Source organism: Sinohyriopsis cumingii, chromosome 3, assembly GCF_028554795.1.
Source record: "Sinohyriopsis cumingii isolate HCF-2022 chromosome 3, ASM2855479v2, whole genome shotgun sequence".
NCBI lineage: Eukaryota > Metazoa > Mollusca > Bivalvia > Unionida > Unionidae > Sinohyriopsis > Sinohyriopsis cumingii.
In genome coordinates this window covers 66,409,720-66,423,759 of record NC_142963.1, presented here as the reverse complement: position 1 = coordinate 66,423,759, position 14,040 = coordinate 66,409,720, and the positions used below count along the sequence as shown (strand labels likewise).

The 14,040-nt window shown below is 33.5% G+C and overlaps 1 protein-coding gene across 1 annotated transcript in view; it reads right to left on the bottom strand.

The window, feature by feature from the left end:
* LOC149803013 (uncharacterized) overlaps positions 1-14,040 on the bottom strand; it is a 124,961-nt gene that overhangs the window by 65,224 nt on the left and 45,697 nt on the right. The window contains exons 20-25 of the mRNA XM_089952567.1: positions 12,844-13,002; positions 11,775-11,933; positions 11,136-11,294; positions 8,424-8,582; positions 7,208-7,366; positions 3,071-3,229 (exon numbers count right to left, since the gene is read on the bottom strand). Of these exons, the coding sequence (XP_089808693.1) occupies positions 3,071-3,229; positions 7,208-7,366; positions 8,424-8,469 (364 nt within the window). The 5' untranslated portion in view covers positions 8,470-8,582; positions 11,136-11,294; positions 11,775-11,933; positions 12,844-13,002. The remainder of the gene's footprint in view (positions 1-3,070; positions 3,230-7,207; positions 7,367-8,423; positions 8,583-11,135; positions 11,295-11,774; positions 11,934-12,843; positions 13,003-14,040) is intronic.

Here is a 14,040-nt window from a genome sequence, read left to right as displayed (position 1 = left end):
TAAGGTTATTAAAAATATTTCATAGTGAGTTCTTGTTATTTGTCATTAGTGATGTGGTTAAGGATATGTAAATCTATCCGGTAAGGCCTATACATGTGAGGGAAAAAAAGATCTTACCTAATGATGTTTCATTTCATTGAAGAGCTGATCCCAAATATAAATATGAACTATTTAGCAAATCACTTGTTATCAGACTTTCATGTTGAGGAACAAAACAAAACAAACATGAGAATAAGAAAAAACTATAATTGTATTCAAGCACATCACAGTTACTCCTCTACCACGAACATGCTTTGATGAAACAGGCTGTGACATTCTTAGTGTAGCATTGATGGACGTTGCAAATGACACAGCCAAATTTGGTTTCTTTACGTCTTTTTTCTCCATGCTTGGTATAGTAGTTCCATTGTGGATTATTTCCTTTTAAGTGTCTGCAGTCTGTGTGTCTCATTATTGGCCTGTGTCACTGGGGCTACAGATTTTTGATGTATGGCAACCTTCCTGCACCTGAAACGTCCTATGAGCTGCTTCACCAAATTAATTTGAAAATCTGTCTGAATCATTTTCTTCTTCTCTGACTCTCAGGATGACTCTCCACCATTGTTATAAAACCATTGATTATACATATATTTATAATGAAATGAAACATATATCGCCACCATTTCTTTGATGATCGTCCAACTGGGTATTTGGCCCTGAGTTGGTCACATATGTCAACCCCTCAGTAGTACTGTTGGTAATTTGTGATGGCCTTTGGACAGTTAACCAGTCGCACTGTCCCATCTTTCTGTTTCCTGTTAGCAACATCAATGATTGTTGGATCTAATGCTGTGGATAGGACTGTCACTGGTTTCTTGTCCTTCCACAATGTGGCTGTCAGGTTTCCATCCTGTCTGATTAAATGGCCTCCTTACTCCATATATGGTGGATATTTAAATTCCTATATGAAGCCTTTATGGTTTTTTCTCATGGTGACACAGGCATATGTACCATGTCTCAATAAACCTCATACCAGTCGAATGGATGTAAAAAGTTATCAAAATATATATGATAAAATTTTCCTCTCAAAGGCATAGTAAGCTTTTGCACAACTCGATAGCCAAGACCCTTCATGCTTTCATTCACTTCACCTGTATCTTCCTTCCCCTGAAGGTACTGGAGGTGTCTTTCAAACCTCTTGTATGGCATTACATTTTTGATTCCTTCATTGGATAGAAAATTGTCATTTGACCAATAATAACTATAGTCAGGAGCTTTGATTATCCCCATGAAGATCAACATGCCAGTAAGGCAGACATCTCAGGCACACTGGTCTCTGTCCAGTTTGCAACACTGATTCCTTGATTCACATGTTGTTCAGCTGCAAATTGATTTGTTTCACTAGCAATCTTTTCAAAAAGTCCAACTGGAAAATATAAATGGAAATAGTCTAGTTCTGATGCTGTTTCCTGCAAATTATGTGATGATCCTGACTGCTGAGTAAATGGACTTCTGTCAACATCTTGCATGTCTGCAAACCAATTTGGCTATCATCATCAGTGTCAGTTGAGTCTGATGACATTTCAATGTCGATATCTGATGACAGAATTTCAGATCCTTCATCATTAAAGACATCATTGTTTATAAAATCTGGTATTTCACTGGAACTGAATCCAGAAAAATCATTTTCACTTCCAACAAATCACTGTAATCAACAGACAAGGACGACATTACCATGATGAGATCAGGGAATTCCTTTCGTAAATAAACAATTTCACTTCCGGTATTGTCTGTTAAACGATTTGATTGAAACTTTGCATATTGAAATGAATGGAAGAAATGAACAACACAGACATTCTTAATTTTGTTATTTTATTTTATTTGCCATGCAATTATGGCAGATTTCGTGTTTAAACATGTTAAAGCTACATTATATATTACAATGTATGGAAGAAGTTGTTGTTGTTGTAGGGTTTAACGCCATTTTTCAGCACAAGATAGGCTATACATGGCGGCCAGTATTAATGGTGGAGGAAGAACCCGGGAAAATCCCGGAAAGAACCACTGACCCATGAGAAACTACTGGCAAGCTTTCTCACACACCCACATTAGCCAAATCGGAGACTCGAACCCATGCAGACAGAGGTGAGATGGCAGTGATCCGTAATGGAGAGCGCTTTAGACCACTCGGCCACTCGGGGCCCTGTATGGAAGAAGACTAGCTGTATTTGCCACGCATTTTACGAATGTGATTTTCCAAGAACATGATGACATTATTAATTTATACTAGTAATGTAAACTTCTGCATTATAATTGGAAAAAAATTACAATTATGAGTAACTTACATAGGTTGAAAAGGCCATAATATTTACATTAAATTGAGGTAATACAATCAGCCAACCACACCACTTTTATGCGGCCATGGAAAAAAAAGCTACGTATAACTGGTTGGTTAAATTTAGATTTATATGTTCTAATGTTAAGTAATACGTCATTAAAATAGAATGTTATTAAAGATGATTTATTTTTTTATCAGCATCTGGTTACCTCATGACGAATCAACGTTTAAACTGAACATGTAACGTATTCATAATAGATACAGTGTAATGAGTGGAAATGCATAGATGGGGGGCAAAGGTAAAAGTGTAGTTATGCATAGACGGGGGCAAAGGTAAAGGCATAGAAAAGCGTACCTGGGAAGTAAAGGGTTAAAGACAGAATCTATTATACTGGCAAAATCATTTTTTTCATTCCAAAACTTGCCAATTGTCACAGTCAGTAACTCCATAGCAAGAGTGTGACTCTTTAACACATAAATAAAGGCTCTTTACAAGTTACATATCAAACTTACTGTGATGTTTAGAAGCTCTACATAATTTAAAATATAAGGATACAAAATATGTAAGAGAAAATCATTATTATCTCAATATTGGTGAAGGCAAACTTAAAAAAACCCTAATACCCAGTACTAAAACCATAGAGGATAACAGCAAAAAGTGGGAAATTGCATTTATTTTGCACACTAAATGGCACACAGTAGACTAGATGTAGTTTTAATTTAGTTATCAGTTCCTATCCCTTTCTTACTCACCAACACATTGAGTTTGAGACACAGATGAGACTTGGTTGGTTGTGGTTCCACTGGGACAGGATAAACAGAAAGACTGCTCATTATTTGGCTGGTAGGTACCAATTGGGCAAGCCTGGCAGTTCCCACTTGTGGCCCGGAAGAAACCAGGAACACATATGGCTGGATACAGAAAATTTGAAACATTTAAGTCCCCATTTGCCAAATATTTGAAATCAATTGTATTAAAGACATGTAATATAATCAACAATTTAAAGGGATGATGAAGTAAGAGAGATGGACCTTTGAAACTTATTTTGTCCTTTTGACAAGTTTATGCATAAAATATCCCCCCTTTCTGAAGTAAGACAAATCTCTCTCTGTCTCTCCAGAATGACTTTGACAAGACAATCCTTTCTCTCTAGTGAAAATTATGCACCTCTATCTTAAGTACATTAAAATAGGTTCTAGGAAAGCAAAATGAACCTTCCAGATCTTTAAATCAAAGAATCATCTTAAAAACCTCCCTCTCACTTATATAAGATACAGTATATGTGTGCTAATGGTATAACAAAACAAAAAGTCAATAATTATTTACCGACAATACACGACAACACTTTGAAGAATACAATAATAATTGTATTCCTGCTTTATTTATGTGTGCTTATGTATGTATGTATGTATGTATGTATGTATGTATGTATGTATTATGCAGACAGACAAGAATATGTGTCTGCATGTATGTACGTATGTACAACCGAAGCCTTACACAATGTGCACTTCATTACAACTAGCATTACACTCCAGTCCGCACAGAAAGAGAACCTGGTAGTGCTATTTTGTGAATAAGGCATAGACATTTGAAAAAATATTGAAAGAATTGTCTCAAGACTAATCAAGTGGAACTATTTTAAAGAATGTGTGAATGATGCTAATGCCTACCCTAGTGTCCCCAGAAGAAGGATTACATTGACAGTTGTAAAGTATTTTGGACAAAACTTATATAATATATATATATATATATATATATATATATATATATATATATATATATATATATATATATATATATATATATATATAGAGTTCTGTATGTTTGATTTAATTTATTGTTTGTTTGATAGTTTTACATTTTTTTTATTCCATTACTTGCTATTGTAATGTAACTTTGTTTACTGGATTTGATATTGTTCAGAATTGAGTTCAGTTCTGACTGATTGTTTTTAAAAGTTTTGACATAAACAATTTTACAGAGTCACTGTATCTAATGCTGACCTAGTTCCTTACCTTGATTCAGAAACAGTGGCTGTTCTGGTAAACAATCTTTTTTCATTCTTTTTTAATTCTTTCCAAGAGTAGAACCATTGATTTCAGTTAAGGCCATACTGGGAGGTAGGTGATGTTAGGCATGTAAAAAGCTTCTATTTTGTTATAGAAAGATGACCATGTCACCCTCATCTGGGCATCTGTTTTGCATTGTAGTTAGACTTATTACTGATGTTTTGAGAAAGAATAGTCATTCGTGCCTTAACACTTGAGATGACCAGGTGTTTTATGCTGTGTCCAGTTTGGGCTAATTACTGTATTTTCTTCAAATTATTTTGATTTCAAGTGATAGTTTTCCCTGGAAATACTAATGTTCTAAATTAATTCTTGGACAAGGACATTTATCAAAATTTATACAGAATTCAAAAACTGGAATAATATTTTCTGTGATTCAACAAGAGACTGTTGACACTGCATCACTTTACAGGTTACAACAGATGTCATCATCTTCCATTTTGGATTTCACTGGGATTCAAACTCAGTTTCATTTAATACTTTTTGATATAAGGACTTCTATCTTTTTAATTAACCATAAGTTCTTTTTCTAATTTTTACCTTGTTTTTCTAAGGATATAAATTATTTGTAAAATGTTTACAAAGCTTGTTGTCTTCACTCTTTTCCGTTACATTTTGTAAGAGCCTAGACTTGTAACAATATATATATATATATATAAAGAATACAAATCATATGGCGAATAACAGTCCTTTCAGGTACACTGGATCCAGCAAGGGATCACGTTTGTCAGGGATTGATTAAGATAAATGTAATAAACTGACTACGAACAGTGAAAATTAGTATCTAGCTAGCCTAAGCACTTTCAGCTCTTGATGAGTCTTTTTCAAAGGTAAATACAAAACACAGACAAGACAAACAAATAAAACAGACTTGTTGAGGATGCTGAAAGATATTTTATATTGACCTAGAAATGGATGAGCCATAGTGCCATCTGTTATTTTATGTAAATTTATGTACACTCAAATTATATCCCTGATATTTTATTGTTATAGTTGTAATTATAGGTTATTGGGCGACTAATAAGCAAATTTAGAGAATCATTGAAAAGAGAATATGCCGGCCACAAAAATGTACTTTTATTTGTGAATAATTGTCTTTTTATAGCCTTCTTGGTTTAAACTGCTTGGTTTCAATGTTCTAAAGAGGCGTATCCAGTAAGGTTCCTTTTCTTTCCTGGTTTCAGAACTCCATTTGGGGTTGTGAGCAAAAATGCTATAAGTGTTATATCATTGAAAGTGTGGCCATGGGAGGAGAACTGTTCTGCAACTGGGCTCCTGTACAGCTTCTTTGTCATCCAATCAGATCCATGAAGGTTGATCCTTTTGTGTAGTTTTTCAGTTTCTCCGACATACTGGATGCTACAGATCTTACATGTGATGAGATAAATTACATTCTCTGTTTTACATGTTTTGTTTGATCCATGTATATTCAGTGTTTCTCTAGTCACTGTGCTAGAAAATGTCCTGGCTTCTATCATATGTTGACAGGTTTTGCACCTTTTATCGCCACAGGGGCCAGATTGACTAGTGTTGTCTTGGTATTAGCTTTGCCCTGGCCAGGATGTCTTTGAGGTTTTTTGATCTCCAGTAGGCTACTACAGGTTTGTTTGGGAGTATTAACTTTAGTGTGTCATATATGCATTAATATGACTTTAGGTCTTAAATATATGTAAATGAAAGAATATGAAACTATCCATTTGAAGGAAAAATAACAAACAATTTATTTCTCAACAATAGAAAATGAAATGTAACAGACACTTATAGTATTATGAATTAAATCCCCAATAACCCTAAATGTCTTATCAGAAGTCCAAAAATATAGGATGTTTCAAATGAAATCCAACAGTCTTGACAGTCCCAATAGAACACAAAAGTGCAATCCATAATGTCTTTGAATAAGTTCAAAGTAATCCCAAAGTAGTGTAAAGTAGTCCCAAAGTCAATGAACACATCTTTAAAATTCTAATGAATAATTAATTTCTGATAAACCTGATAAAGCTATGTATCTATCTCTTTGGCAAATATTTATTCATTCCTTTAAGGAAAACCTATTCCCAAAAGCAAATGCAATTCTTTTTTTGTAAATGATAAAAACAAGTAGCCAAGTGTTATTTTCTTCATCTTTTGTTCAAAATAATAATATATCAGATTTAGGTTAGATTAACGGAATACACAAACACAGCCATATAAGGAATACACAAATATTGCCCAATGACATGATACACAAATATAGCCATATGAAGGAATACATAAATATAGCCATATGAAACATATTAATGGCAACTCTTAGCAGTGATTCATTATAAGTTTTATTTTTGATTTTGTGGCTCACAATTTACAGACCAAACTGAGAAAACAGAGGACATACGTGTATGAAGAGGAAATATAGAACATTTGTTACTCTCAGTGAAAAATGAATATATTTTCATAGTAACATTTATGGGGTGAATTATGCTTACAGTGTTTATAAGCAGAATGCTTTTTTAATTTTTTTTCTAATTTTGTTAGTATATCGTAATTTTTACAATGCTGTTTAGCTGTGGAAATATTTGATGTTAAGATGAGTAAAACAGATGAATCTCCAAATTTTCAAAAATATAATATTTCAGTATATTTGTAAAGCAATAGGTCCATTTGAAAGGCATGGATATAGAAGCATTTCACATTTATTAATGAACTTATTGTGAAATGTTCTGTGAATAAGGGTTTTGTTTTATGGTGGCATTGCAATACAAATATGTTTCCCAAAAGATGTGAATGAAATATTTTATGCAGTTTATTAAGTGGGAGATATTAAGATCTAGGGAATAAATTCCTTACCGACACATTGAGTAAAGGAAGTGGAGCCAGTCTGAAGTGTGATTGTACCAGTCTGGCATGAAACACATGAAGACTGTCCTGAGGAAGACTGATAAGTTCCTACTGGACAGGCCTGACAATTGCCCACAGTGTTGATGAAAAATCCCGCAGAGCAAATGCCTATAAAATGATAAAATCAGAAGACTTTTGCCAGATTTCAGATAAAGTATGTTTATGTTCTTTGTATAACAAAAGAAAAGGTCAATAAATGAAACACTTTCATCAACATTTGTGATCACAGATTATTTGTGCGAGTATGTATTTGTGAATAGCCATGGATAATAAGTGACTAGCCAATACGTATATGATTTTGTTTATTCGTTGTATCATTCAATGTTTCATCATGATCTTTACAAAGATGGTACACAGGACTGTGAAATTAGTGATAAAGTCTATTTATGATAATACCCATAAAATAACTACATGGTATCATCTCTGAATGCTATATTTAGACTGCAAACATGCAGTGTAGTACCACGGTGCCATTTAGCAAAATGAGCTGTCACATGTGCAGAATCAAACAATATTGCACCTCTGAGAACGATGTCAGTGACATCAAAAACCCTATGCCAATTAAATATCATCCTCGAAATATTCAAAAAGAATGCACCATTAATATTTGTGAGACTTCATTATGAGAAGACAATGATATTCAGAAGCAAGGTTGTCACCCCACAACCATCCATAAAGATTTCCAAGAAATAAGGACAACTTATCTCAAAACTGATTTTATCAATAAAAGAGTAATACATTTGACATGATAAAACAGTTAATAGAGAAAAAGCAATCCTCTGTGCAAGATTATGTTATGCATCTCAAACAGCAAATGACCTAAAGACTACCTCACATACACAAACAAAACATTTTGCAGATATCAATGTTATATAAAGTTAGAAACAAATTAGTCTTATCCTCATTTTTGCAATAAATACTCTACAATTTAAGTAAAGCTCTAAGATTTTAAATGATTCAAAATACAAAATACATGTATGATAATTTCTTTGACTATATGGACAAGTCCTGTTGGAAATTGGCTATTCTCAATATATAGTCAGTAGAAGAAGATGCGGAAAAAAAGATAAACATTTCTTGGTACACTACATGAAGTGAAATGGAGAAGGAAAACTTTTGATTTGGCGATATAATAGAGTTCATCTTTCAACTTGTATTTACTCACCAACACACTGTGCTTGAGATGTGGATGAGACTTGGTTGGTTGTCATTCCACTGGGACATGAAATGCAGGATGACTGCTCTGTACTAGACTGGTAGGTACCAAGTGGGCAAGTTTGGCAAGTACCATTGGCATTTCGGAAGAAACCAGGATTACATATTGCTGGAGGTATAAAAAATTCAAAATTTTTACCTGCTATTTCAGTCAGCAATTGTGAAATCATCTGTAGTGTATACTATTTTGAAACTAAGATATATCTCCTATATGCTTTACTATCATATTTTCTTTAGTGGAAATCATGATCTAAATCACTTACATTCAAAATCACTTTGACTGCTTGCTTCCGAGTTATGCAAATAATTGAAATATATTTTTAAACAATACATTCATTTTAAGTGATATGTCAACATTAGATGTCTAATATGTACTTACAATATTGGTCAAATTTATTAGAACGTTTTAAAACCTTTTCCAAAATATATTTTGTTTCTAGACATACTATATACCAAGGATGACGTCCTTAGAATCGCAGTCAACACTTTATATTTTAATACAAATGTAAGGTTTTCATAATAGCAAACAGGAAAGTTGTTGGCATCCAAGAGCAATGAAAACTCATCCCCTTATATGACATGTCCTTTCTTGCATGGTCAGCAATACATACATGAAGGTAGATGTATGTGTCCATCTATATCTATTTATCTACCCATTCACCAACCCATGTCTACATTAAACCCACTTGCAGACACATATTTTCACATTTATGCATGCATACTTAATATGTGTGATTTCAATCATCAAAACAAATAAGCATGCAAATATATTTAGATATTTAGCAGCTGAGTGAATCTTGCCCTGATCAGCACTGATGGGAGAATAGACAAGCCAAGGATATGCGGCTAGGGGTGGGTTGGGCATGGGAGGTTTGTCTTCCAATGGACCCTTTGATGACAAAATATTTGTATAATTCTGAAAAAGGAGTGGGGAAGGGGTACTCAATAAAGCCACATTGCATTATACATATAAATTTAGTATAATTTATATTCACAGAATACTTTTCTGATACAGAATGCAATTTTGCTTTTTGTTAGATGTTGTAAATTTGGAGATTAATTCTTAGATCTACAAAGGTGTGTGTGTGTGTGTCTATATCTATATATATATATATATATATATATACACACACACAGAGATAAATTAATCACATAATCTGCTTTTCTTTCAGCTATAATACACGTAAGGAATTCTACTTTGGTCAATACAGATTCTACAGATGGATACGTTATTCATATTCACTCTTAAGATTTAATCAGGATTGGCTGTGTTTGCGAAATGTCACAAAAAGACAGTAATGTTGTTTTGAGTTTTTACAAAGAGAGTACACATCATTTGGAATTTTATTCAAAAGAATAATTCCTTTGACGAGGTTTGTGTTAACATTGCAGTTTGAAACAATCTAAAATTTTGCATCTAGTTATCTTGTAAGGCAGGGATAAGAGTTTATTAACTACATCCTCAATAAAATTGCAATATTCAAAATTTCATTTTAACACTTGCTAGCTTATAGGTAGGTATTACAGATGTGTTTTGGAACATATTTTACAGTCCTTTTATATTTTTATGATATGCATGGTAGATTATTGCATCAACTGATCTTCTGCATTTAAATCGATATTAGTATATCAAATTTATTTCTAAGAGTTTGGTGGAATTTAATGTCCCTGGAATTCTAAAATGTTTATGTTAATCTTAATGTTAATACAAAAAAAATCTTCTAAATTGATATAGAAACCATTTTCATTTACAAAATAGTAAAATAAAAATATTCTATATTCAACCCAGTCTTAGTAGCTTACACTGCAATTTTCAATTTGCGCATTAGGTTTCATCCATATATGTGTAAAATATGTCAACTTCTTTCTGTTGTAGGCATATTATACAATTTAACAGATACTGAAAAAACATCCAAAGCTTTTCCATACATTTAGTAATTATTTTAAGGCAATTTAATCCAATGAAAAAAGCAAATTCTTCAGTATTTTAGAAAATAGATAGTTATTTTTTTCTCTTTTCATTTTGACTAGTGTACTAAATTCAATTTAGGTTAGATTAATGGAATACTCAAATATTTTAATATCAAAGGTTTTAATTCTACCACATAATAAAAACGTCTTTCAATTTTTTTTCTCTCGCTATACCCCCTAAAGTAGAATGTAACTTTTGGAGCACTCTGCCTGTGTGTGAAGGGGTATGTTTGTCTATGTCTGTGAGTGCGTGTGTTAGCAGGCAGATAATTTGTAAAACTCAGTAACATATGGGAAATTCTGTATAATGACAATCCTTATAGAACAAAAGACCAAAAAAAGGAATTAAGAGATCCTTTTTCCCCGCTTCAGAAGTACATTTTTCAATTTCCATAATTTTACTACCACACTTTAATTTAAATATACTGTGGAATATTTTATGTCTAAGAATGTGCTACTGGATGAATCACTATTTTTTTCTAATGTTCTTTTTAGGTACATTTTTCAGAAAGATAAGAACAAAAGCGTGCCTCAAACTAGTTAATTAGCTTATCATGAAATTTTATGCACATAAATGTTCTGTGTTGTCGAGGTATTGTAAAATAAAGGTAATTATTCCAATGTTTGTGAATAAGTCTTGAACACAATGTATTAGTAAAAGATATTATGATCTATGGAACCAATTCCTTACCAACACACTGTAGAGAGGAAGTGGAACCAGTCTGAAGAGTGATGGTACCACTCGGGCATGAAATACAAGTAGCCTGTCCTGAGGAGGGCTGGTAAGTTGCTATAGAACAGGCCTGACAATTTCCTTGTGTGTTGAGGAAAAATCCAGCTGAGCAGACAGCTACAAATGAATAAAAATGTCATAGTTCATTTTCCATATTTGCGATGAAATATACTATTTGCATAATGAAAAAAAAAGAGTAAAAAAATGTAATATACTAAACCACGTTCCAGAAAAATTGCATTCATGGGGTTATATTCTTTTAACAGCAAAATAAAACCAAACAACATATATCCATATGATATATGTAACACAGATAAATAAATAAAAACAAATGATGAAGATATACACATAGTGTTTGTGATGAATGCTCCATATGTTATGTATAAGGAGAGTAGTAAATTGAAAATGGTTGGAATATGCATTGCACAAAGACAAATTTAGGCAATCCCCAACACACATCATGGAATACTGCAAAAGAGCATATAAATGTGTGAGAAAAGTAAAATTCTTTGGAGTACCAGATTGTGCAGTGTAGATAAAAAATAGATTTAATTTGGCAATCTGTTAGAGTTAATCTTTCAGAGTTATTTTACTCACCAACACACTGTGCTTGAGATGTGGATGCGATTTGGTTGGTTGAGGTTCCACTGGGACATGAAATACATGAAGTCTGCTCAGTACTTGACTGGTAGGTACCAATGGGACATGCTTGGCAACTACCACCCGTAGTCCGGTAGAATCCGGAATTGCATATAGCTGAATTGAGAATATTTGCAATTTCCTTAGTCATCAATTTTAAAATTAATTGTATACAATGATGTGTTATAGTTGCAGTCTCAGTTCACATATATTTTATCTTTATATTTCTTCTAGCATATTTCCAGTAGAAACTACTCACAAAATAATTATTTGTTCAAAATCAATTTCAATGCGTGTACATAAAAAATAGTTGGGTGTTCTTCAAAATTTGCCTTACTACCCAACTACATTTTCTAAGGACTGGTGGTTGGACAGATGATGTAGAATTAAACCTATTATCATGGTTGTGTCATCTTTAATTTGCTTGTTGATAGAGAACTATAAATTTGCTTAAGAATTATCTATGATTAAATAGTATTCATACATATTTATTAAACAGTATATTCCATACAAAAGTTACAACAAAAAAGTGTTTCAAATTCATTTTTGGATTTGGATTTTTTTAATGTAGCTTTAACAATTTTTCAGTCATATCGCTATGATGCCTGCAGAGTGACAGTTTATAGTGATGTCTAGTACTGGGGCATCATGTTATAGATATGTAGCATGATGTCCCATCCAGTCACATTATTCTGACAACAGGCTGACCAGTCCTAATACTAACCTCATAATGCTGAGCGCCAAGTGAGGCAGCTGTTAGTAACATTTTTGTAAGTCTTTGGTATGATTTGACTGGGGATCGAACCCACAATCTCCTGCATCGAGGTGGATGCTCTAACCACTAGGCCACCGGAGCTGTTGTTTCAAATTCATAGATTGATCGATTGCAGGGTTATTCTGTGTATGACTCTTTTGTGTTATTCAGGTTTACACAATAAAAGAATGTTGCTAAACTCTGTAAAAGAAGCATTTTATACAGTTTGATAATAAGTAACACTTACTGTAAACAAGCATACAAATTTCTTACCGACACACTGTGTAGAGGAAGTTGAAGCAGTCTGAAGCGTGGTTGTACCACTCTGACATGAAATACAAGATGTTTGTCCAGAGGATGGCTGATAAGTTCCTATAGCACAGGCCTGACAGAAGCCCAGGGCATGGATGAAAAACCCCGGTGAGCAGATGCCTATAAATCAACATAATGACAAGATTTTTATCAGATTTTTTATCAGGAACACTTTCAAAAATATGTGTGTGTGTGTGTGTATGTATGTATGTATGTATGTTCTTGGTCCTTTGAAGTGAAGATTATCAAGAAAGCACTGGTTTCTGTGAGAACATAAGTGTCTGATTATACCAATTTGTGTTTTGATCTGCCTGTACCACACTTAACAGAAGATGCTGCTTGGGTTTTTGCTTGATCAACAGAGGATGTGTTGCAGTTCTGACATTTATACTGCTCAAACTTCTGCAATTCTCTTCCGTTTAAATTCTCTCACTCCAAGGCAGTGAGATTGTGCCAGGCAGACTGATTCTGTGCAAGGCCTTCTTTAGATTCAGGACTCATATGTGAATGTCGAATCTGATGTAGTCATTGTATGAGTACTTTCCAGGCTCCAAAGATGAGTTGCATCATTTTGTTTCCTTGCCAGGTTTTCAACCATTAAGATGGAATCTCTTTCATCTGCGATATGCTGACCAGGGTTACAATGAAACAGGCAACATTTCTAGCCCCTTCCTGGTGCCATGGAGGTGAGTGGTACATGTGGTGCCAAGATGGGCAGTTTAGTTGTCCACTGCCGAGTTCCACTATAAATAGCTGAAGCTAATTTATCCCCTCTTATAGGAAGAAATTACACGTGTGAACATATAATCGTTCTTCCTTGCTTTAATTTAAGTACTGTCTTGGACAATATCATATTTTCATGCATGCATGCATATGCATTTTGTTAAATACAAGGATTATTATGAGTTCGAGGCATTCAATAAGCTAATACAATGCTCTGAAGGTGTGTTTTGCTACAGCTCTCTACTGAAGTTCCTGTACTAATCTCCACCATCCAATACTCAATAATGTATGCAAAGGTAAACGAAACAATTTCTTTATGAAATAACACTTCAAAATTTCATACTTAATTTAGAAGCTGCAGAGTGGAGATTTAGTTTTCATGACAGATTTTGTCTGTCTATACAAAAAAATCTGATGGATGACTGGCATTACTAG